General features: G+C 43.8%; 1 protein-coding gene across 1 annotated transcript in view; it reads right to left on the reverse strand.

Annotated features, from left to right (window-relative positions):
* Positions 1-24,678, reverse strand: part of phc3 (polyhomeotic homolog 3 (Drosophila)) — a 177,129-nt gene that overhangs the window by 102,776 nt on the left and 49,675 nt on the right. Inside the window, exons 3-4 of the mRNA XM_063045305.1 lie at positions 23,765-23,944; positions 3,664-3,822 (exon numbers count right to left, since the gene is read on the reverse strand). Coding sequence (XP_062901375.1) covers positions 3,664-3,822; positions 23,765-23,881 — 276 coding nt within the window. The 5' untranslated portion in view covers positions 23,882-23,944. The remainder of the gene's footprint in view (positions 1-3,663; positions 3,823-23,764; positions 23,945-24,678) is intronic.

The following is a 24,678-nucleotide window of genomic DNA, read 5'->3' on the forward strand; positions in this document are numbered from 1 at the left end:
GGAAGTTATGTTTCAGTTCTGCAATATACTTGGAAGTATTATGTTTGGTCTTGGTCACCCTGCAATAAGAAGGTAAACTAGAAAGGGTGCAGAAAAGATTTACAAGGATACTGCCGGGATGAGAGGGTTTGAGCTAGAGAAAGAGATTGGACAGGCTAGGACATTTCTCCTGGGAGCATGGAAGACCGAGCAGTGGTCTTAAGGAGGTGTACAAAATTGTGAGGGGAATAGATAGGGTGAATGCAGACAATCATTCTCCAAGATTGGGGAGTCAAGAACTAGAGGATATAGGTTTAAGGCGAGATGGGAAAGATTGAAAGGGAACTTGTAGGACATCTTTCTTTATTAATAGAGGGTGGTACCTACATGGAATAAGCTGCCAGCGGAAGTAGTAGAGCCAGGTACAACAACACCCTGTACTTGCCTCTACAACTACGCTGCTGTGGAGTGGCAGAGTAGCACAACGCTTCCACAGTCCAAGGACATCCTGGTTGGTAGGTTAATTAGTGATTGTAAATTTTCCCATGATTGGGCTGGGATTAAATGATGGGATTGCTGGATGGCATGGATCGAGGAGCTGGAAGGGCCTATTCCACACAGATCTCATTAAATAAATATTAAAAACTTTTGAAAGGCATATACCTGGATAGGAAAGATTCAAAAAAGGATATTGGACAAACACGGGCAAATGGGTCTCACTTAGATGGGCATCTTGGTTGGCACGGATTAGTTTGGCTCAAAGGTCACGTTTCTGTTCTCTGTGACCATCCATCTCCTTTCTTCACATTACTATATCACTGTTATTATCTTAATTGGTACAACATCGACAGACACAGTGTCATAGAAAAGTACAGCACAAAAACAGGCCCTTCGCCCCAGCTAGCCCATGCCGAGCTAGTTAAACTGCCTACTCCCATCGACCTGCACCCAAGCATCTTAATCAATCCCTCCCTCCACACCAGTGCCCAACATGACTCTGGCGGTGGGGGGGGAATAAAATGAAATACAAGTAAGTGGGTTCTTGATGGTTGGTGTGGATTCAGTAGGCTGAAAGGTCTGCTCCTCTATGACCCTACAAAACCACTACAGCAACATCACCAAGATTTCCCAGTCATCACCTCACAAACCCCATACCCAAGCTGTGTCAAAGAGCAAGCAAGACAATCACGTGCAAGGGAATGACACTGACTACCATCTCTCTGCCAATTCCAACACAGTCCTGAATTAGAAACAGATCCTTCCTTGCTGCTGGAAATCTAATCCAGGGTGGATGGGCTGAGGATATTTCTTATAGTGGGGGAGTCCAGAAGCAGATGGTACAGCCTCAGAATAGAAGGGTGCCCCTTTTAAACAAAGATGAGGAGGAATTTATTTAGCCAGTGGGTGGTGAAACTGTAGGATTTATTGCTATAGAGAGCAGAGGAGGCCAACCCATTGGGTATATTTAAAGCAGAGATTGACAGGTTCTTGATTAACCAGGACATCAAAGGTAATGGGGAGAAGGCAGGAGAATAGGATTGAGAGGGATAATTCCATGATGGAATGGTGGAGCAGACTCGATGGGCCAAATGGCCTAATAGTGCCCCTCCGTCTTATGGTCTTAAATCAGTCAAGATGAAATGATGGAGCAGACTCAATGGACCAAATGGCCTAATTAAGTATCTCATGGTCTAATCCTGGAATTCCCTTCCCACCAGATGCTCTGAGGGATGGGCAATAATTTTACTTATTTAGAGATACATCATGATAACAGGCCCTTCCAGCCCAATGAGGCCACACAATCTAATTACAACCATGTGACCAATAAGTCTACTAACCTATGCGTCTTTGGAATGTGAGAGGAAACCAGAGCCCTAGAGGAAACCCATGTGATCACTGGGAGAATGTACAAACTCCTTACAGACAGCAGCAGGATTGAAACCAGGTCGCCAGCATGTATTATTGTTACACTAACCGCTATGCTACCATGCCACCCATAGTCTTCCTACCGATGTAAGTATATTTTTCAAAGTGAAGCATTCCTCTGCTTGGATGTCTCAACAGATTGCTCCCTTAACACTCTCAAAACATTGGTCATCCCAAGGACAATTAGGGATAGATGATAAATTCTATCCTTGCCAGTGTAGAGGGGAAGAGTAAGTTATTAAAAAGGAGGATTGGCCAGGATTGTATTGAATGGCAGAGCAGAGAAGACTATTCACTGAAAAGTCTATTCCCATTCCTCCTTCCTATGCTTCTCTGTAACAAATTCATCCTTTGAATTCCCTTTTAAAAATATTTCATACCTCCAGAACATTTGACATCTCTGGACCGATACTCGATGGATCTCAGAAGGAAGAGGGGGTCTTGTCAAAAGCTACCAATTACTGACAGGCCTTGATAGAGTGGATGTGCAAAAGATGTTTCCTATCGTGGGAGAATCTCGAACCAGAGGACACAGCCTCAGAATAGAGGGGATGTCCTTATAATAGAGATGAGGAGGAATTTGTTTAACCAGAGAGTGGTGGATCTGTGGAATCCATTGTCATGGAGGGCTCTGGAGGCCAAGTCATTTAAGGTAGAGACATTTAAGCTCTGAATTGGTAAAGTGGGGTGGGGGGGTTTAAAGGGTTACGAGGATGAGAACCAGCCATGATTGAAGGGTAGAGCAGACTCAACGGGCACTATAGCCTAATTCTGCTCCTGTGCCTTATGGACTAATGTATATTAAACCCATTTTTACTAGTCATCTCTAAAAACAAGACTGTTTAGCCCCTCGCTAACAAGCCAATGGTATCAGTGGTGAGAAAACCACCTTTCCCGAACTCCGGGCATCTAGGATCGATATGACTTGGGTCCCACCAGACTAAGTGAGCCATAATGTCTCGACCACCTGCACTCCAACCTGAGCGAATACTGTGTAAATGCTGCCCACTTGCAATTAATCTTCGATAAGAAATAACAGATTGAACATTGCAAATTTCAGCTTTATCAAACAGTTAGTAGGAAAAAGAAAGGAAAAAATATAAAAAGGGCCCATTACAGTTAACCCAGCCCAAAAGTACACATAAGCTGGAGCTCATCTTGAAGTTGTTTTTAACTCATCCGCTGGGTCCACAGTCTGCATAAAAGCATATACCAGCTTCCAAGTGTCGCTTGAAATCCATCTTGAACAAACAGACTCCCCCACAGGAGTACTGGTCCTTCCTCCTTGAAGCCATTCATCTGCACAAAGCACCTTGTGTAACAGGGACAGCATCTTCAGCCATCTTCCATCCTGTCTTCTCCCAGCTCCCACCAAAAGGACTTCGTCCCACAACAGTGTCCGTCACCAAAACCTCTCCGCCCAGCATTCTCTAGAACCTTCTCCCAATTCCACCATCCTGATTAGCTGACACAACATTCCTAAGTTGAACAACATAGTCCCTTATCTATAGCTCAAAGCCAAAGATGCCAAAAGCAGGACAGACTGCTCTTACAGAACTGCTAAAATGAAATACCTAGAGCACGGCAGTAAATATCTTAACCTGGGTGTTACATACGTCTCAATGAATATGCTTGCACAGGGGCTGTCTAACTGCTGTCTGCCCAAGACATCTGACCATATCCTCCACCCCCAGAAGGAGAGTCCCCTCTCCCACCATCCCTTCGACTATGTTGGCCCCTGATCTGGGGGTGCCTCACCTGCTGGACGGCTGCCAGGCTCTGGAGCTGGGTGCTGCTGAGGTGCTGCTGCTGCAATGCTGCCGTCTGAAGCATTAGGTGCTGCTGCTGTGCTGCGTACATCTGCTGTAAGTACTGCGCTGCAGTGCTGGGCTGTCGATGCAGAGCTTGCTGGATCACCTGCAGTGGGTGAGACACAGTCAGACTTCAAATGGAAAGCTCCATCCTAGATCACATTATCTTAAAGATATCCTCCATGGTGGGGAGGGTTGTATGTGCGATGGAGCTGGCTGTATCTACAACCCTATTTAGTCTCTTGCAATGCTGTTTGTTTGTTTATTTATTTATTTATTCGGATACAGTGTGGAATAGGCCCTTCCAGCCCTTTGTTCCACACAGCCCAGCAATCCCCTGATTTAATCCTAGCCAAATCACAGGACTATTTATAATGACTAATTAACCTATCAACTGGTACATCTTTGAACTGTGGATGGAACTACAGCACCCAGTGGAAACCCACATGGTCAATGGGAGAACGTACAAACTCCTTACAGGCAACAGCAGGAATTGAACCCGGGTTGCTGGTGCTAACCACTACACTACCATGCCACCTCATCAGGAGCTTCCATATCAGGGCAGAGATGCAAAATGCCACCTTACATGTACAGAAATTTGCAAGAATCTTTGGTAACATATGCTATGTGGGGGGGGGGGGGGTGCTTAACAATACTGATCTATTTTCCCTAACAGAAAGTGCAAGAACCAAGCCAGAGGTCTGTAGTAATTTCAAAGTCTTAACAAAATCTTCATTTATTTTGTTCTATGTAATGGTAAAAAGATTAGAGTCAGAGTCATAGAGCAATATAGCATTAATGCAGGCTCTTTGGCCCCTCCATTCCATGCCAAAAATGGTGCCCACTCAGGTCGTTCCAATCAAGGAGATGATGAATGTTTGACGTGAAGGTGAGATAGATGAAGAACACACTAGCCAACTGAGTCAAACATTCAGTGCACTGAAAGTGTCCAAACCCTCTAGGCAATGGACCCAGAGTGTGAGAGTGAGATTGTAGGTCCTTTTTATTTGGCCAACACATGTGAAATGGGCTAGAAACAAACCACAGGGCAGGCAGCATCTATGGAGGCAAAGGATTGATTGTCGTTGTGCAGAGACGCAACAAATTGGTGACAAGTAAAAACCTGAATGCAGAAAATACCACAAACTGCACCAACAGTTATGGCATGAAACGGTGAGAGTTAAGCAGTACAGAGAAGGCCTTCATAGACGCTAACAAAGGCGTGAGTACAGTGTATAGTAATAGTAAAAGATACCTGAATATAATGTGAAAACGTGGCACTGGCTTCAGTCGGGAAAGTTGACAAATTTGACAGCGCTAATGAAGGCTGGGAATCGTGTACTGAGAGGGTTGAACTGTATTATGATGTGAACAATGTGGAGGAGCAAAAGAAAACCCCTACACTTCTTAGCTTGTGGCATGAGAATGCAGCAAAGGATGCAGCAGAACTACAGAAAAAGAGGTTAGAATGTGAAATACACAAAATGTCCCTGAATAGTGCAAAAAGCCAAAAATGTGATCAATGTGGGAAATCCTCCCATAATGCAAATGACTGTAAGTTCAAAAAAAAGTCTGCAGAAAGTGTCACAGACAAGGTCACAGAGAGAATGGGCAAGGCAGACAAAAAGCACAGCCCACTGAAATCTCAAATACAAAACTAAGCAAGTGCATAAGGTTACCAAATGTACAACAGAATCAGACAACATAGGTCTGACAAAGGTGAACAGTCATGCCTTGAATTGCATAGTATTACTGAAGAAAATCACAAAATTGTATGGCTCAGAATAGATGTGGCTGGTATAAACTGAATGCAACTGGGCACAGAGTCAACTTTATCTATAATTTCAGCGGCTGACTACAATTACTCTGTTTTCATTACAGAAGACCTCAATGATGCTAAAGACCTATACAGATAAGAAGTGTCTCCCAAGGGCAAACTGAAGGTAAATGTGATGCTTGGAGTACAAACTCAGTAGTTACAGCTTTATATATTTAAAGTGGAGGACCTGCACCTTTCAGACGTGGATTGTTGAGAAAAATCCAACTAGCTCAGCACTCAACCAAAGCTCTCAGTGTGACATCAACAGGTTAACGACAGCCCAAATGGAAGCACTAACCAGAGACTGTCACAGCTGCTTTAATGCTAATGAGAAGGTGTTCCAGAGGGGACTAGAAAACTCAAAGGCAGCAACACCAAAATTGCATAAAGCACATCCAGTGCTTTACGCACTAAGTCCTAAAGTGGGTGCTGAGCTTCAGAGCTCAGAGACACGTGAAATTCTCTCCAAAGTTGAGCAGAGCGATTGGGCCACACCCGTTGTCCCAGTGATCAAGAAAGGGAAGGCCAGAGCCGTTTGCAAATGTGGGGATTACAAGGTGAGCATCAACCCAGTGCTATGTACTGTGCAGTATCCCCTGCCACGAATAGATGACATTTTTGCGTCTTTGTCAGGCGGGAAAAGGTTTTCAAAGATTGATTTGTCACAAGCCTATCTGCAAATGGAGTTTGAGAAGTCAAGCGGGAAGTTCCTCATAGTCAACACTCACAAAGAACTGCTCCAGTATTATCATCTCTTCTTCCGCATCGCATCAGCTCCAGCAATTTAGCAAAGACCAATGGACCAAGTGCTCCAAGGTAGCCCAGGAACACAATATTATTTTGATGACATCATCGTGACTGGCAGAAATGATGAAGAGTACCTCCAGAACCTTGGTAAAGTGTTTACCAGGCTGAGTGAGTACGGTCTGCGTGCAAAGAGAGAGAAATGTGAGCTTTTCAAGAATGAAATCTCAAATTGTGGACATGTCACTGACAAGCATGGCTTATATAAGTCACAAGAGAAGATTGAAGCAGTGCTACAGGCACCCAAACCGGAAAATGTGTTACAATTCAGATCATACTTGGGCCTTGTAAACTACTACCACCAGTTTCTCCCAAACATTGTTTCAGTGCTGCATCCAACGAAAGCATTGTTACAGACAGGAGCAAAGTGGGAATGGACAGAAAGATGTGAAAAAGCATTCAAGGAAACAAAGACACTAATAACATCCGATGAAGGCTCACCCATTATGACCCATCCCTGCCCATCAGACTGGCGTGCAATGCATCCCCTTATGGCATTGGAGCTGTTTTGTCACACACTATGAAAGATAGATCTGAGTGCCCAGTTGCGTTTGCTTTGAGATCATTGATGAGCGCAGAACGCAACTATGCACAAATCAACTGAGAGGCCCTTAGTCTAGTATGGGGAAGAAAGAAGTTCCACCACTATCTCTGTGGATAAATGTTTATACTAGTGACAGATCACCTGCCTCTTGTGTCCATTTTCAATCCCTGGAAGGGAATTCTAGTGATGACTGCAACCCGGTTACACCAGTGGGCACTATTCCTAGGAGCCCACTCTTATGACATAGAGTTTAAGGGTACAAAACAACACAGCAACTCTGTGGCTTGACACATCTTCCATTTTTGGCAACTGAAGAAGAAAAGTCTTCATACTGTGTTCCACCCCACATTGGTGGACCAGTTGCAAGTAACAAATTTCGAAATACAAAGGGAAACAAGGAATGATCCAACATTGTCAAAAGTCTATGAAATCACCATGCAAGGATGGCTAGCTCATGGTAACCCTATGTTTCCAGAGTTCTCAGTGAGACAAGACCAACTGTCGATATGTCAAAGAACACTGATGTGTGGATCTCATGTTGTGGTTTCCTCCAAATTGCACATTACAGTGTCAGAAAATCTGCATGAAGGACACTTAGGTACCGTCAAGATGAAGAGTTTCAACCAGGGCTACATGTGGTAGCCGGGAAGAGATAAACAGATTGAGGCTTGACCAAAAGCTGTTCAGGTTGCCAAAAAATTCAAAGTGCACCCCATGGGCACTGTTACACCCACGGGAGTGGCTGTCATCACCATGGCAAAGAGTATAGATTGACTTTGCTGGGCCATTTATGGACTCCATGTTTCTGATTGTTGTAGGTACTTATTTGAAGTGAACGGAGGTTTACCAATGAAGTCAACCACCTCAGTGAAGACTGCCTCTGCTCTGAGAACAATCTTCATCACAAACGACTTAGCAGAACAAATTATGAGTGACAATGGACCACAATACATGTCAGAAGAATTCCGACTGTTCATGAAGAAAAATAGCATCAGACATTTCAAGTCAGCTCCTCACCACCCAGCAATGAATGGGGTAGCTGAAAGATTTATTCAAGCCTTCAAGAAGTCCATTGAAGTGATGGACAAGCAGGACATTTCTCTACAGCACAAGGCAGACAACTTCCTTTTTGTGTCTCAGAACTCTGTTCAAGCGATGACAAATCAAACACCTGAAATGTTGTTTATAAGATCTCCCAGAGACCTTCTGGAATCAGATATCCGGAAGGAAGTACAGAATAAACATTCCAGCCAGTTGCCAAGTGAAGCAGCAAGGAGATTCAAGATTCAACAGAAAGTCTAGCATGTGATTACCGAGAGCACCCAGCTGGATAGCTATAAGAACTGGACCACTGATGTACGCAGTGGATGTTGGAGATCAGACATGGAGACATCATGTGGACCAGATATTGAATGCTCAACCGAAGAACACAGCTGAGGCAATCGCATCCAACAAGACGGACGCACAGTCACCGGACCTGCCTCTCAGTCATGATCATCTCACTGACAGCAATGTGACATGGGAAACCGAGAATGTTGTCTTAGACAAGACACCTATCAAACCCAAAGCCACTCCAAAGGTCCAGATGCACGACGAGAATGTTATCGTTGACAAGACACCTGCCAAACCTGATGCCACTCCACAGGTCCAGAGGTGCCTGGAAGAAACAGAGTGCCACCCAAAAGACTGAACCTTCAGAACTGGTAAGTTAGCTACGGACTGTTATTGTGAAAGTATGTTTATTTGGAATATGGGTTTATGAAAGGGAAATTGAATGTTTTGTACATGTACAGTTTTATGTTGCATTAATCGGGGGGTGGGGAATGTAATGTATGGATCTATTTCTTTTAGGGCAATGACCCCCCCCAGCACTACATATTGATCTGTTGTCTATGCATGTACAGTGTTCTCGCTCTCTCTCTCTCTCTCTCTCTCGCTGCAATGTGAATACACCAGTTAAAGCCATCTCCTGCGTGCATACTTTTATTTAATTGATATGTAGTTGTGCAGACACAACATCCACCATCCCTTTCTCCTATGGTCCACATTCCTCTCCAATCAGATTCCTTCCTCTCCAGCCCTTTCCCATCCACCTGGCTTCACCTATCAGCTTCTAACTAGTCCCCCTTCCCCTCACCCCACCTTTTTATTCCAGTGTCTTCCCCCTTTCCAGTCCTGAAGAAGGGTATCAGCCTGAAATGTTGTCTGTTTATTTATTTCCTTGGATGCTGCCTGACATGCTGAATTCCTCCATCATTTTGTGTGTATTGTTTTGGATTTCCAGCATCTGCAGAATCTCGTGTTTAAAATATGTCTATAGTTGTATGGGTTGAGCAGGTCGGTCAAGATGGTACCGAGCTGCATTCTCCTTCGGGGTTGTAGCTCAGACATAGTTGTGTTTTTAGGTTCATAGGAGTGGATTTGGTAACATCGCTGGATGCTGCAGCAGACTTAATGGGCCAAATGGCCAAATTCTGCTCCTATGTCTTATAGCGGGCTGGCTGGTGGTGGTGTAGTGGCATCAGCACTGAACTTCAAGGCAGATGATCCTGAGTTCAAACCCAGCCAGGTCCCAAACTGGGCAGCAGCAGTATCCGCATGGAAGTAAGGCCTGGCAATCTACTTCCATATCTTGCCATGAAAACCCTATGGACCTTATGGTCCATGAGGTCACGAAGAATTGGACTCGACTTAACGACTGAACAATAACATGTCTTATAGTCCTATGGAAATTGGTGCAACACAGAAGATGGTATTACAAGATTTCCATAGGCAGCTGTGGAGGCCAGATCCTTGGGTGTATTTAAAGCAGAGGTTGACAGGTTCTTGACTGGCCAGGTTATAGAGAGAAGGCAGGAGAATGGGGTTGAGATGACAACTGGATCAGCCATGACGAATAGGCAGAGCAGACTCAAAGGGCAGAATGACCTAATTCTGATCCTATCTCTTGTAGTCTTATGGTGTAGAAAGTTAGCTCATCAGTCAGCATCTATGGAGAGAAATCGATAGTCGACGTTTCAGCTCAATAGGCAATAAAACAATACAGGACCTATAGCCCACGAAGTTGTGCCAACCTTTTAACCTACTTAAGACAAATTATATATTTGAAAGAAAAACAGAACAAATTAGAACACCATCAATACTACTACAGTACACTATGTATTAGTGCCTAATAGTTATTGACAGAAGAATTCACCTAGTGTATGCTACTGTTTTCTTTTTATTGACCGTAAATGAACAAAATCAGTGCAGACACCTAGTGTAGATGACAGACTGTCTCTGTACAATACTTTTGATGACTGCGTCCTCCAAATCTTCATGTTCATTGTAACATTGAAGATGATAAGATGATTAGTGATGCCTTAATATTCTTCATAGTTCCCAACTTGTTGAACCTCTGGCCATTTCTGGCATCTCCAAGCCTGAATGTTTGAAACCACGGTGAGCAAAACGGTTCTGAACCATCTTCTTGCTTATTTCTAGTCAACTATCAGTGACAAAAATCACTGCCTTTTAAGCAGGAATACATGTAAATGACCCTATTTGAAAACCTTTCACTGTAAGCATAGTGTAGCGTCTAACAGCCGCATAAATTCATGTGACTGATGCTACTTAGAAACTGTTTGACAAGTTTCTTTTCCCAATTAAGCAGCATAGTGACCCAAATAAATAAAGGGAACTCTGTCCATTTTCTCAATTAGTTTTTGTTCTTTAAGAGCTGTCCCAAATAAGTGGCTGTCCTGATTAACCATTGGCCCAATTAACCAGAGTCAACCATATATATATATACACACTATATATATGTATGTCACCAGATATCACCCTAGGATTTATTTTCTTGAAAACAATCACAGTGTATGTTGAGAAACACAGTAGAATCAATGATAAACTACACACAAAGACGGACAAGCAACAAATGTGCAAAAGAATACAAAAGAAAAACAAATAATATTCAGCAGCCTGATGGTTAAGGGGTAATAACTGTTCCTGAACTCTTTTTTTTCTCTCGTACATCAGAGAACAGAAGCAACTGTGCTTCTACAGCAGGGAGGAACAGAAAAGACAAGAACCTAAAGGCTCAAAATGGTGAGAATTCAAATTTTATTTTCTTTGTTTAGAGATACAGTGCAGAAGAGGCCTTTCTGGCCCAACGAGCCATGCAGCCCAGCAACCCACCTATTTAACGTGAGCCAAATCACAGGATAATTCACAATGACCCATTAACCTGTGAAGCAGTACGTCTGTGGACTGTGGGAGGAAACAGGAGCATGCAGAGAAAACCCACACAGTCATGGAGGACATACAAACTCCTCACAGATAACACTGGAACTGAACATCAACTCTGTTGCCCCAAGCTCTAATAGCATCACATTAACCGCTATACTACCATCACGTCCAATGGTTTTACAACGATTTCCTCCAGTTGGATTCATCACTCCCCCCACCCACCCCCACAGACACCATTTCCACTGTAGAGGTGCCACGGAAGATGAAGTACTTTCAAGACACTGTTCATTTCCCACAGGGGGAGTGAGCAACTGCTTCTGAGAGGTAAGACAGAAACCAGCCCCATTAACAGTGGCAGCAGCGTAATGACGGAGACACTGTCATGGAAACAGGTACTGCAATTCTTTCATTGCAAGCCAAGCCCAATGACCTAGATATTAATTTACCTTTTTCTATTTTCCTTTCAGGAGAACATTTAACTTCCACTCCAGAACAAAGTAGGATTATTTCCCCATTTGCTGCCTGAAACTGTTTATTATTTTACATTTTTCCTGCACCCTTTCCTTTCCCTTAAAACATATCAATGCAGTAAGCTTAGTATTGAAGCTTTGCACTACAATGGGCTTAGTAATTTTGATCTAATTTCAAGTCAGAGTCAAAGTAAATTTATGATGAAAGTACATATACACTCAGTGGCCACTTTATTAGATACACTTGTACACCTGCTTGTTGATGCAAATATCTAATCAGCCAATCACATGGCAGCAACTCAGTGCACAAAACCATGCAGATACAGCCAAGAGGTTCAGTTGCTGTTCAGACCAAACATCACAATGGGGAGGAAATGTGATTTGACCATGGAATGATTGTTGGTGCCAGACGGGGTGGTTTTAATATCTCAGAAACTGCTGAGCTTCTGGGATTTTCACGCACAACAGTCTCTAGAGTTTACAGAGGACAGCGAAAAAACGCATAATACATCCTGCGAGTGACAGTTCTGTGGGTGAAAATGCCTTGTTATTGAGGGAGGTCAGAGGAAAATGGCCAGACCGATTAAAGCTGATAGGAAAGCAACAAAAAACTCAAATAACCATGCATTACAACCTTGAAGTGGATAAGCTACAGCAGCAGAAAACCATAACCAAACTTTATTAGGTGGCCACTGAATAATGACTGACAAACAACCAATGTGGAAAAGAAGACAAAGTGTGCAATTAAAGTAAAAATAACTAAAACTGAGAACATGAGTTGTAGAGAACTTGAAAGTGAGTTCAAAGGTTGTGGAATCAGTTGATTGTTAAAGTGAGTAAGGTTACCTACACTGGTTCAGAAGCCTTACGGTTGTAGGGTGAGAACTGTTCCTAAATGGTGGAGCAGACTCGATGGGCCAAATGGCCTAATTCTGCTCTTATACCTTATGGTCTTATGAATATAGTGGTGTGGAACCTAAGGCTCCTGTCTGTACTGTCTAAAGGCAGTAGCGAAGTTAGCATGGCCTGGATGGTGGGGATCCTTTATGATAGATGCTGCTTCCTTGTAGGTGTACTCAATGGTGGAGAGGGCTTTGCCTGTGACGACTAAGCTGTATCCACCACTTACTGTAGCCTTTCCCATTTGTGTGTATTAATGTTCCCATACTAGGCAGTGATGCAACCGGTTAGAATACTCTCCACTGTGCATTTGCAGAAGTTTATTCTTTTCTATATAATTTATATTAATTTATGGTTTTCTTCTGAATGTTGTTTACCTAATGGTTCCTTAAGGCTGTCATAGCCAGGGGAAGTGGTGATGATAAGCTCCCACTGCCTTTTTAATGTTCCTAGTGGTGTGCATCTCAACTAGCCTCTGACAACCAAGAACAGTTCCTGGCCTTCCCATGTGTCTTAGCTACTAAGCCTGGTGTAAATATTTCTACTGACAGTAGAAGGGGAAAAGGCAGATTACTGGTGCCTTAAAATGAGTTACTTTGGGTAGACAGGGCTCATCAGCTGTGGTTGGTAGCTCATTTAGGAGAAGTGAAACTCTGATCTTAAACCTCTGCTGCCTTGTGGCTATATTGATGGGGAAGGCTTCAGGAGTCCAGCCCGGGAAAAATTTGGAGCTGTAGTCCCACAGTCCAGGCCTGTACCAAATAACGAGGAATGATTTGCAGAAGGTTCTTTCAAGGGCGAAGAGACAATTTCAGACGAGTTGGAAGGTGACATCAGATGCACGGTAACTCTGGCAGGGTTTACAAGACATTACTTCCTACAAAGCAAAACTCAATAGCATGAATGGCAGTGATGCTTCACTACCAGATGAACTCAACGCTTTCTATGCGTGCTTCAAAAGGGAGAACACAACTACAGCTGTGAAGATCCCTGCTGCACCTGATGACCTTGTGATCTCTGTCTCAGAGGCCGATGTTAGGCTGTCTTTAAAGAGAGTGAACCCTTGCAAGGCAGAAGGTCCCGATGGAGTACACGGTAAGGCTCTGAAAACCTGTGCCAACTAATTAGCGGGAGTATTCAAGGACATTTTCAACCTCTTACTGCTACGGGCAGATGTTCCCACTTGCTTCAAAAAGTCAACAGCTATACCAATGCCTAAGAGGAATAATGTGAGATGCCTTAATGACTGTCGCCCAGCAGCACTCACAGCTACAGTGATGAAATGCTTTGAGAGGCTGGTCATGACTAGACTGAACTCCTGCCTCAGCAAGGACCTTACAATGTGCCTATTGCCACAATAGGTCAACGGCAGATGCAATCTCAACGGCTCTCCACACGGCTTTATCCCACCTGCACAACACAAACAACTATGTCAGGATGCTGTTTGACTATAGATCAGCATTTAATACCATCATTCCCACAATCCTGATTGAGAAGTTGCAGAACCTGGCCTCTGTACCTCCCTCTGCAATTGGATCCTTGACTTCCTAACCAGAAGATCATAATCTGTGCGAATTGGTGATAACATATCCTCCTTGCTGACGATCAACACTGGCACACCTCAGGGGTGTGTGCTTAGCCCACTGCTCTACTCTCTATATACACATGACTGTGTGGCTAGGCACAGCTCAAATACCATCTATAAATTTGCTGATGATACAACAATTGTTGGTAAAACCTCAGGTGGTGACGAGAGGGCATACAGGAGTGAAGTATGCCAACTAGTGGAGTGGTGCCACAGCAACAACCTGGCACTCAACGTCTGTAATACTAAAGAGCTGATGGTGGACTTCAGGAAGGGTAAGACGAAGGAACACAAACCAATCCTCGTAGAGGGATCAGAAGTGGAGAGAGTGAACAGTTTCAAGTTCCTGGGTGTCAAGATCTCTGAGGATCTAACCTGGTCCCAACATACCGATGTAGTTATAAAGAAGGCAAGACAGTGGCTATACTTCATTAGGAGTGTGAAGAGATTTGGCATGTCAAGAAATACACTCAAAAACTTCTATAGATGTACCGTGGACAGCATCACTCTCTGGTATGGGGGTGGGGGTGGGGGCTACTGCACAGGACCAAAAGAAGCTGCAGAAGGTTGTAAATCTAGTCAGCTCCATCTTGGGTACCAGCCTACAAAGTACCCAGGACATCTTCAGGGAGTGGTGTCTCGGAAAGGCAGCGCCCATTATTAAGGACCTCCAGCACCCAGGGCATGCCCTTTTCTCACTGTTACCATCAGGTAGGAGGCACAGAAGCCTGAAGGCACACACTCAGCAATTCAGGAACAGCTTCTTCCCCTCTGTCATCCGATTCCTAAATGGACTTTGAAGCTTTGGACACTACCTCACTTTTTTTAATATATAGTATTTCTGTTTTTTTGCACTTTTTTAATTTATTCAATTTACTTATTTATTATTATCTTTTAAATTTTATTTATTTTTTTCTCTTTTGTACTATGTATTACATTGAGCTGCTGCTGCTAAGTTAACAAATTTCACGTCATATGCCAGTGATAATAAACCTGATTCTGATTCTGACACTGAGTTCAATGCTGACTGGCAATTCCTGCGATGCCCCTGGTGCAAAATGTTGTCTCTGCCGTTCCTTTGGATTCATCGGCTACATAGAGAGGGGGAGCCTGTTGCATGGGCAACAGCATGTTCTCTATTTTCCAATGCCCTGGCTTGCATACTTGGTAGCATATCACATAGGCAGCTAGGAATTGAATTGATCTGACTTTATTTCTTACATCCTTCACATACATGAGGAGTAAAAATCTTTACATTACGTCTCCGTCTAAATGTGCAATGTGCAATTTGTAGTAATTGGTAATAAATAGTATGTACACAGGACAGACAACATAGCATAGAAATACAATTGTATCAGTGTAAATTAATCAGTCTGATGGCCTGGTGGAAGAAGCTGTCCCAGAGCCTGTTGGTCCTGGCTTTAATGCTGCGGTACCATTTCCCAGATGGTAACAGCTAGAACAGTTTGTGGTTGGGGTGACTCAGGTCCCCAATGATCCTTTGGGCCCTTTTTACACACCTGTCTCTGTGAACGTCCTGAATAGTGGGAAGTTCACATCTACAGATAGGCTGGGCTGTCCGCACCACTCTCTGCAGAGTGCTGCGATTGAGGGAAATACACTTCCCATACCAGGCAGTGATGCAGCCAGTCAAGATGCTCTCAATTGTGCACCTGTAGAGAGTGCTTGGGATTTGGGGACTCATGCCAAACTTTTTCAACCGTCTGAGGTAAAAGAAGCACTGCTGTGCTTTTTTCACCGTACAACCGGTATGTACAGACAACGTAAGACCATGTATATGCCACAGAACTTAAAGTTGTTCCCCCTCTCAACCGTAGATCCATTGATGTCAATAGGGGTTAGCCTGTCTCCGTTCCTCCTGTAGTCCACAACCAGCTCCTTTGTTTTTGTGACATTGAGGGAGAGGTTGTTTTCTTGACACCACTGTGTCAGAGAGATGACTTCTTCCCTGTAGGCTGCTTCATTTTTATTTGAGATTAAGCCAATCAATGTAGTATCGTCAGCAAATTTAATTAGCAGATTGGGGCTGTAAGTAGTAACAAAGTCATTGCTATACAGAGAGTAAAGGAGGGGGCTTAGGACAGCCCTGAGGGGCTCCTGTGTTGAGGGGCAGAGGGGCAGAGGTGAGGGAGCCCACTCTTAGCACCTGCTGGCAATCTGACAGGAAGTCCAGGATCCAGCTGCACGAGGCAGGGTCAAGGCCGAGGTGTCCGAACTTCTTGTCAAGCCTGGAGGGAATTATGGTGTTGAATGCTGAACTGTATTCCAAGAACAGCATTCTCACATAAGCATCCTTCTTCTCCAGATGTGTAAGGATGGTGTGTAGAGCTGTGGCTATTGCGTCATCTATCGATCAGTTGCGTCGGTAGGCGATTTGCAGGGGATCCAGTCTGGGTGGTAGCATGCTGGAGCCTCTCAAAGCATTTGCTTATTATTGAGGTGAGTGCAACAGGACGCCAGTCGTTCAGACATGTTGCCTTGATTTTGGACACAACATCCATGGTCGATCATGACCAGCAGGGGCAGGGTCTCAAGTGTGTGACTAATGCTATGTGCCTACAATGCTGCTGCAAGTTTGCTCTGCATTGCACTTGCACTTACATGCAATTGGCATTTTACAATAAACTCAACTTTGGTATGGATGGTGCTTGGTAATCCTGTTACAAATGGAACTCGGTATACATGTCCAAGGACCTCTGAAGGCAGCAGCACAGGTAGATAATGCAGTTAAAAGGCATACACAGTGCTCATCTCCATTGACCACAGGATAGGAAGTAAGGGCAGGGTGTAGCCAGAGAATAGTGAATCTGTGGAATGCTCCGCCACAGACTGAAGTGGAGGCCAAGTCTGTGGGTATGTTTAAGGGAGAAGTTGATAGTTTCCTGATCGGTCAGGGCATCAAAGGATATTGTGAGAAGGCAAGTGTATGGGATTGTGTGGGCTCCAGGATCAGCCAGGATGGAATGGCGGAGCAGAATTAGGCTGAATGGCTTAATTCTGCTCTTATATCTTATGGTCTTATCATACAACAATAAGGACCTCAGTTACACCACAACTGGAGTTTTGTGTGCAGCTCTGGTCACCACACTGCAATTGCACTGGAGAGGTCCAAGGGAGATTCACCAGATTATTGCCCGAGATGGAGAACAGAGAACATAGAACAGTACAGCACAGTACAGGTGCTTTGGCCTGCAGTGTTGTGATGACAATTTAACCTACAATCTAACACTTCCCTCCCCATAACCCTCCATTTTTTCTTCCGTCCACGTGCCTATCTACTCTATTAAATTTCCCTAATGGATCTGCTTCTACCACCACCCCTGTCAGTGTAGGAAACTGACCTCTGACCTCCTCCCTCTACTTTCCTCCTATCAGCTTAAAATTCTGCCTTCTCCTATCTGCCACTGCTGCCCTAGGAGTAAAACCACTGGCTGTCCACTCTGTCTATGCCTCTTATCTTCTTATACACATCTATCAAGTCATCTCTCATCATACTCTGTTTCAAAGGAAAAAGTCCTAGTTCACTCAATCTATCCTCTCTAATCCAGGCAGCATTCTGGTAAACCTCCTCTGCACCAAGAATCCAATAGGTCAAATAGGCTAATCCTATGTTGACCTCTCTGAAGACTATCCTGGTCCAACATATTGATGCAATTACAAAAAAGGCATAACTGCAGCTATATTTCATTAGGAGTTTGAGGAGACTAGGCATTAGATTAGATTAGATCTAATTACAGGCGGGGGACCAACATTCTGGCAGGCAGGTTTGCCACTGCTACAGGGGTGTGTTTAAACTGAGTAGTGGGGGCGGGGGGCCGAGGAGAAGAACTGGAAATATAAGGATGGAGTTAAAGGAAAAGAGAGAATAAGAAAAGTTAAGAAAGACAACAGAATTAATGGGGCAGAAAGCTCAGGAAGGGATCGGAGAGTATGGCCAAGTGCAATAGGAACCGATGTGAAAGGTGAGGAGAATACCGGATTAAAAGTATTATATACCAATGCACGAAGTATAAGAAATAAAGTGGATGAGCTTGAGGCTCAGTTGGAAATTGGCAAGTATGATGTTGTAGGAATAACAGAGACATGGCTGCAAGAGGACCAGGGCTGGGAAATGAATATTCAAGGTATACGTCCTATCGAAAGGACAGACAGGTGTGCAGAGGGGGTGGGGTGGCTCTGCTGGTGAGGAATGAAATTCAGTCCCTTGCGAGGGGTGACATAGAATCAGGAGATGTCGAGTCAGTATGGATAGAACTGAGAAAATGTAAGGGCAAAAAGACCCTAATGAGAGTTATCTACAGGCCCCTAAACAGTAGCCTGGATATAGGGTGCAAGTTGAATCAAGAGTTAAAATTGGCATGTCGCAAAGGTACTGCTACGGTTGTTATGGGGGATTTCAACATGCAGGTAGACTGGGAAAATCAGGTTGGTACTGGACTCCAAGAAAGGGAGTTTGTGGAGTGATTCCAGATGGATTCTTAGAGCAGCTTGTACTGGAGCCTACCAGGGAGAAGGCAATTCTGGATCTAGAGTCGTGTAATGAACCGAGTTTGATAAGGGAACTCGAGGTAAAGGAGCCATTAGGAGGTAGTGACCATAATATGATAAGTTTTAATCTACAATTTGAGAGGGAGAAGGGAAAATCGGAAGAGTCAGTATTGTTCAACTGACAAAGTGTCCCCTTTGTCAGTTGAACAAAGGGGACAATGGAGCCATGAGGGAGGAGCTGGCCAAAGTTGACTGGAAAGATACCCTAGCAGGGATGACAGTGGAACAACAATGGCAGGTATTTCTGGGAATAATACAGAAGGTGTAGGATCAGTTCATTCCAAAGAGGAAGAAAGATTCTAAGGGGAGTAAGGGGTGACCGTGGCTGACAAGGGAAGTCAAGGACAGTATAAAAATAAAAGAGAAGAAGTATAACATAGCAAAGATGAGCGGGAAGCCAGAGGATTGGGAAACTTTTAAACAGCAACAGAAGGTAACAAAAAAGGCAATACGGGGAGAAAAGATGAGGTACGAAGGTAAGCCAAGAATATAAAGGAGGATAGTAAAAGCTTCTTTAGGTATGTGAAGAGGAAAAAATTAGTTAAGACTAAAGTTGGGCCCTTGAAGACAGAAACGGGTGAATTTATTATGGGAACAAAAAAATGGCAGACAACTTGAACAGGTACTTTGGATCTGTCTTCACTAGGGAAGACACAAACAATCTCCCAGATGTAATAGTGGCCAGAGGACCTAGGGTAACGGAGGAACTGAAGGAAATTCACAATAGGCAGAAAATGGTGTTGGATAGACTGATGGGACTGAAGGCTGATAAATCCCCAGGGCCTGATGGTCTGCATTCCAGGGTACTTAAAGAGGTGGATTTAGAAATCGTGGACGCATTGGTAGTCATTTTCCAATGTTTTATAGATTCAGGATCAGTTCCTGTGGATTGGAGGGTAGCTAATGTTATCCCACCTTTTAAGAAAGGAGGCAGAGAGAAAACAGGGAATTATAAACCAGCTAGCCTGACATCAGTGGTGGGGAAGATGCTGGAGTCAATTATAAAAGATGAAATAGCGGCACATTTGGTTAGCAGAAACAGGATCGGTCCGAGTCAGCATGGATTTACGAAGGGAAAATCATGCTTGACTAATCTTCTGGAATTTTTTGAGAATGTAACTATGAAAATGGACAAGGGAGAGCCAGTGGATGTAGTGTACCTGGACTTTCAGAAAGCCTTTGATAAAGTTCCACATAGGAGATCAGTGGGCAAAATGGAGCACATGGTATTGGGGGTAGGGTGCTGACATGGATAGAAAATTGGTTGTCAGACAGGAAACAGAGAGTAGGGATTAACGGGTCCCTTTCAGAATGGCAGGCAGTGACTAGTGGGGTACCGCAAGGCTCGGTGCTGGGACCGCAGCTATTTACAATATACATTAATGATTTAGATGAAGGGATTAAAAGTAACATTAACAAATTTTTAGATGACACAAAGCTGGGTGGCAGTGTTAAATGTGAGGAAGATGTTATGAGAACATAGGGTGACTTAGACAGGTTAGGTGAGTGGGCAGATGCATGGCAGATGCAGTTTAATGTGGATAAATGTGAGGTTATCCACTTTGGTGGCAAGAACAGGAAGCCAGATGACTATCTGAATGGTGTCAAGTTAGGAAAAGGGGAAGTACAACGAGACCTAGGTGTCCTTGTTCATCAGTCACTGAAAGCAAGCATGCAGGTACAGCAGGCAGTAAAGAAAGCTAATGGCATGTTGGCCTTCATAATAAGGGGAGTTCAGTATAGGAGCAAAGAGGTCCTTCTGTAGTTGTACAGGGCCCTGGTGAGACTACACCTGGAGTATTGCGTGCAGTTTTGGTCTCCAAATTTGAGGAAGGGCATTCTTGCAATTGAGGGAGTGCAGCATAGGTTCACAAGGTTAATTCCCGGGATGGCGGGACTGTCATATGTTGAAAGATTGGAGCAACTGGGCTTGTATACACTGGAATTTAGAAGGATGAGAGGGGATCTGATTGAAACATATAAGATTATTAAGGGATTGGACACGCTAGAGGCAGGAAACATGTTCCCAATGTTGGGGGAGTCCAGAACCAGAGGCCACAGTTTAAGAATAAGGGGTAGGCCATTTAGAATGGAGTTGAGGAGAAATTTTTTCACCCAGAGAGTTGTGGATCTGTGGAATGCTCTGCCTCAGAAGGCAGTGGAGGCCAATTCTCTGGATGCTTTCAAGAAAGAGTTAGATAGAGCGCTTAAAGGTAGTGGAGTCAAGGGATATGGGGAGAAGGCAAGAACAGGGTACTGATTGTGGATGATCAGCTATGATCACAGTGAATGGCGATGTTGGCTCGAAGGGCTGAATGGCCTACTCTTACACCTATTGTCTATTGTCTATTGATTACATTCAACTTTATTGTCATTGTGCCGAGTACAGATACAAAGCCAATAAAATGCAATTAGCATCTGACCAGAAGTGCAAAAGAATAGTGCTATTTACAAAATAACTGCGAATAAAAAGTGCTACAGCATACAAATATAAAAGTACTGAGACAGTCCAATATGGGTGCAATACTGCTTAGCGCTGTGATGTGAGGTTCAGCAGGATCACAGCCTCAGGGAAGAAGCTCTTCCTGTGCCTGCTGGTGCGGGAGCGGAGGCTCCTGTAGCGCCTACCGGATGGGAGGAGAGTAAAAAGTCCATGGTTAGGGTGAGATGCATCCTTGATAATGCTTTTCACCCTGCCCAGGCAGCATTTATGGTAGATGTTCTCAATGGTGGGCAATTGGGTGCCGATAATCCAATGGGCAGTTTTCACTACACACTGGAGTGCTTTGTGGTCTGATACGGGATAATTTCCATACCACACTGAGATGCATTTGGTGAGTATGCTCTCAATGGTACAGCGGTAAAAGTCTGTCAGTATCCTGGGACAGAGGTGAGTTTTCTTGATGCTCCGCAGGAAATAAAGGTGCTGTTGCACCTTTTTGATCAGGTTGTAGGAGTTCAGGGACCAAGTGAGATCATCCGAAATGTGGACACCAAGGAATTTGAAGCTTGATACACGCTCCTCTACAGCTCTGTTGATGTAGATGGGGACATAAGTGTGGCTCCTAGCATGCCTGAAGTCCACAATAATCTCCTTGGTCTTCTGGGTGTTATGTCACCAAAGACTCTTGCAAATTGGTACAAATATACCATGCAAAGCATTCTAACTGGTTGCATCACCATGTGGTACGGAGGGGCCACTGTACGGGTTCAGAAAAAGCTGCAGAAAGTTGTAAACTCAGCCAGCTCCATCATGGGCCCCAGCCACCAACACACCACCCCCCAAACACACACAATCAAGGACATCTTCAAAAGGCGATGCCTCAAAAAGGCAGCAACCATCATTAAGGACCCCCATCACCCAGGTCATGCTGTCATCTCATTGCTACCAGGGAGATACAGGTGCCTAAAGACAAACATTCAGGAAAACATACACGCATGAAATGCTGTACGAACTCAGTAGGCCAGGCAGCACCTATGGAAAAGAGTATAGTCAACGTTTCAGGATGAGTCCCTTCATCAGGGACTTATCCATAGATATTGCCTGGCCTGCTGAGTTCCTCCAGCATTGTGTGTGTGTTACTTAGATTTCCAGCATCTGCAGATTTTCTCTTGTTTTCAGTATTTTTCCCCTCTGCCATCAGATTTCTGAATGCATAATGAACCCATGTACACTACCTCAGTATTTCTTTTACTTTTTACTTTCTTTTCGCACTATTCACTTAATTTTATATATATTATTGTAATTTATTGTTATTTTTATTACTGTATATTGCACTGCATTCAGCTGTAAAACAAATTTCATGACAAATTCCAATGATATTAAACCTGATTATGAATCTGACTCTGAAATTGGATAATAAGAAATCTTACACAATTAAATAAGCAATGGAAAAATTTCTTGTGCTGAAAGTAAGAGGGGAAAACTAACGGGAGAAGTGTAAGACAAGTTCTTTTTTTACACAGAGCCTGGATGGTGCCTGGAATGGTACCTGCAGGATTGGAGACAGATGCGTAGAAGATTTTTGAAAAGGCATATGAGTTCAGGGAAGGAAGGGATATGGATCATGTGCAGGCAGAAGAGATTTAGTTTAATTTGGCAAAATATGTTCCACACAGCCTGTTTTTGTGCTGCACGGTTCTATCTTATGTAGGTTAGTCAATTTGAGAAATGGGACCAGAAGAAGCTGATGGAGCTAATATTGCTGTGTCTAGTTCGTTGGGTCACAGGGTGGCAGGGTTGGGCAAGGAGAAATGTTTGGGGTGGTGAAGAAGAAAAGCAGAATCTTTGGGTCATTCAAGATAATAAAAAGAAAACATGGATGCCTCAGATTCTCTGTGCAAGTTGGTAGGGTGGTTAAGATGGCATATGGTGTGTTGGCCTTCATTTGTCAGGGGGTTGAGTTCATAAGCCACGAGGTAATGCTGCAGCTCTATAAAGCTCTGGATCCAGCACACTTGGAGGACCATATTCATTTCTGGTCACCTCAGTACAGGAATGATGTGGAAGGTTTAGACAGGATGCAGAGAAGATTTACCAGAATGCTGCCTGGATTAAAGAGTATGTCTTTGTTGGACAGGTTAAGCAGGATAGGGCTTTTCTCTTTGGAGAGGAGGAGAAGGATGAAAGATGACTTAATAGAGGTACACAAAATGATAAAATGCATAGATAGAATGGGCAGCCAGAGACTTTTTCTCAAAGTGGAAGTGGCTAATACAAGGGGGCATAACTTTAAGGTGCTTGATGGAAATTATAAGGGGGATGTCAGAATCAATTTTTTTTTTTTTTACACAGAGAGTAGTGAGTGTGTGGAACATACTACCAAGGCTGGGAGTAAAGGCAGATACATTACAGACATTTAATAGACTCTTAGATAAGCACATGAATGAAAGAAAACATGTAGGGTTATGTGATACGTGGGAAGGAAGAGTTAGATTGATCTTGGAGTAGGTTAAAGGGTCAATATAACATTGTGGGCTGCAGGGCCTATGCTGTACTATGTTCTACCTCTGGGTATCTAATGCTAGATTCTCCAAGCCAGGTAGCACCTTCAGACATAATGCCACAATATGTAATTCAGGATCTTTGAAAGAGGGCAGGAGAAGCTAAGCTGTATCACAGCTACATACCTGAACAGCTTGTCGGTCCGAGCTGCTGTAGACAGAGATTTGTGGCGCCTGTGACCTAGGAGATGTACTGACGGTAGTGGTTGTGGTTGACGTAGTTACGCTTTGATCGTTCTCCATGGCTGCGCACTTCTTGACAATCAACACGTCAGAGGCAACAATTGGTGATGTGAGGCTTCAAAGCTGCAAGATCAACAAGCAGGAATGAACTTAGCATTCACATCCTTAACGCTGTCATCGAGGGTTACTGTGGCAGTCTCTATATTGGGCACACATTACTGACTACTTGCCAAGTCAGTTCTAATGAGAGTTGCTTATATAAAGCACATTGGATATCTTAGGCACTGCACTGACCTATTGAAATAAATATCAAGAAAAATGAGGTTCTACTTCACTTACACCATTTGCACTGTCACATAATGTTAAAATTCACCATAATGCCATTCCATACATGTAATATGATGTCACTCTGAAGGTTTGTAAGACCTGCCTGGCATGATTCATGGCCTAACTGGAATTTCCTCACCGTGTCGAAAGGGTTCCAGAAATTTCCTTTGGCAAATGGGTTCCAAACATATTCAACCAGCAGCAACACTGGCTGACAACTCAATACAGCCAACCAGCTGAAGCACTGAGGACTTGGACCAAAATCAGGAACAACTCAGGGATTGGAAACTATTCTCTGCGGATTGCAATGTGCCCAGACTGTGATAATTAAGTTCAATGAGAAAAATAATGATGATTAGTGATGCAGTTAGCAATCACGATCCATCAGAACATATTTATAAGCTGACACACAGCACCACAGCATCATTGCTAATGTGTTGCTGAAGCCACTTTAGTTGTGAGAAGGAGAAACTCCTGCATGCGCAGATTATCTGACGGGAAAGAAATTTGGTAATATATTCTTACCCAGC

This window comes from Mobula hypostoma, chromosome 4 (genome assembly GCF_963921235.1).
Source record: "Mobula hypostoma chromosome 4, sMobHyp1.1, whole genome shotgun sequence".
Classification (NCBI taxonomy): Eukaryota; Metazoa; Chordata; class Chondrichthyes; order Myliobatiformes; family Myliobatidae; genus Mobula; species Mobula hypostoma.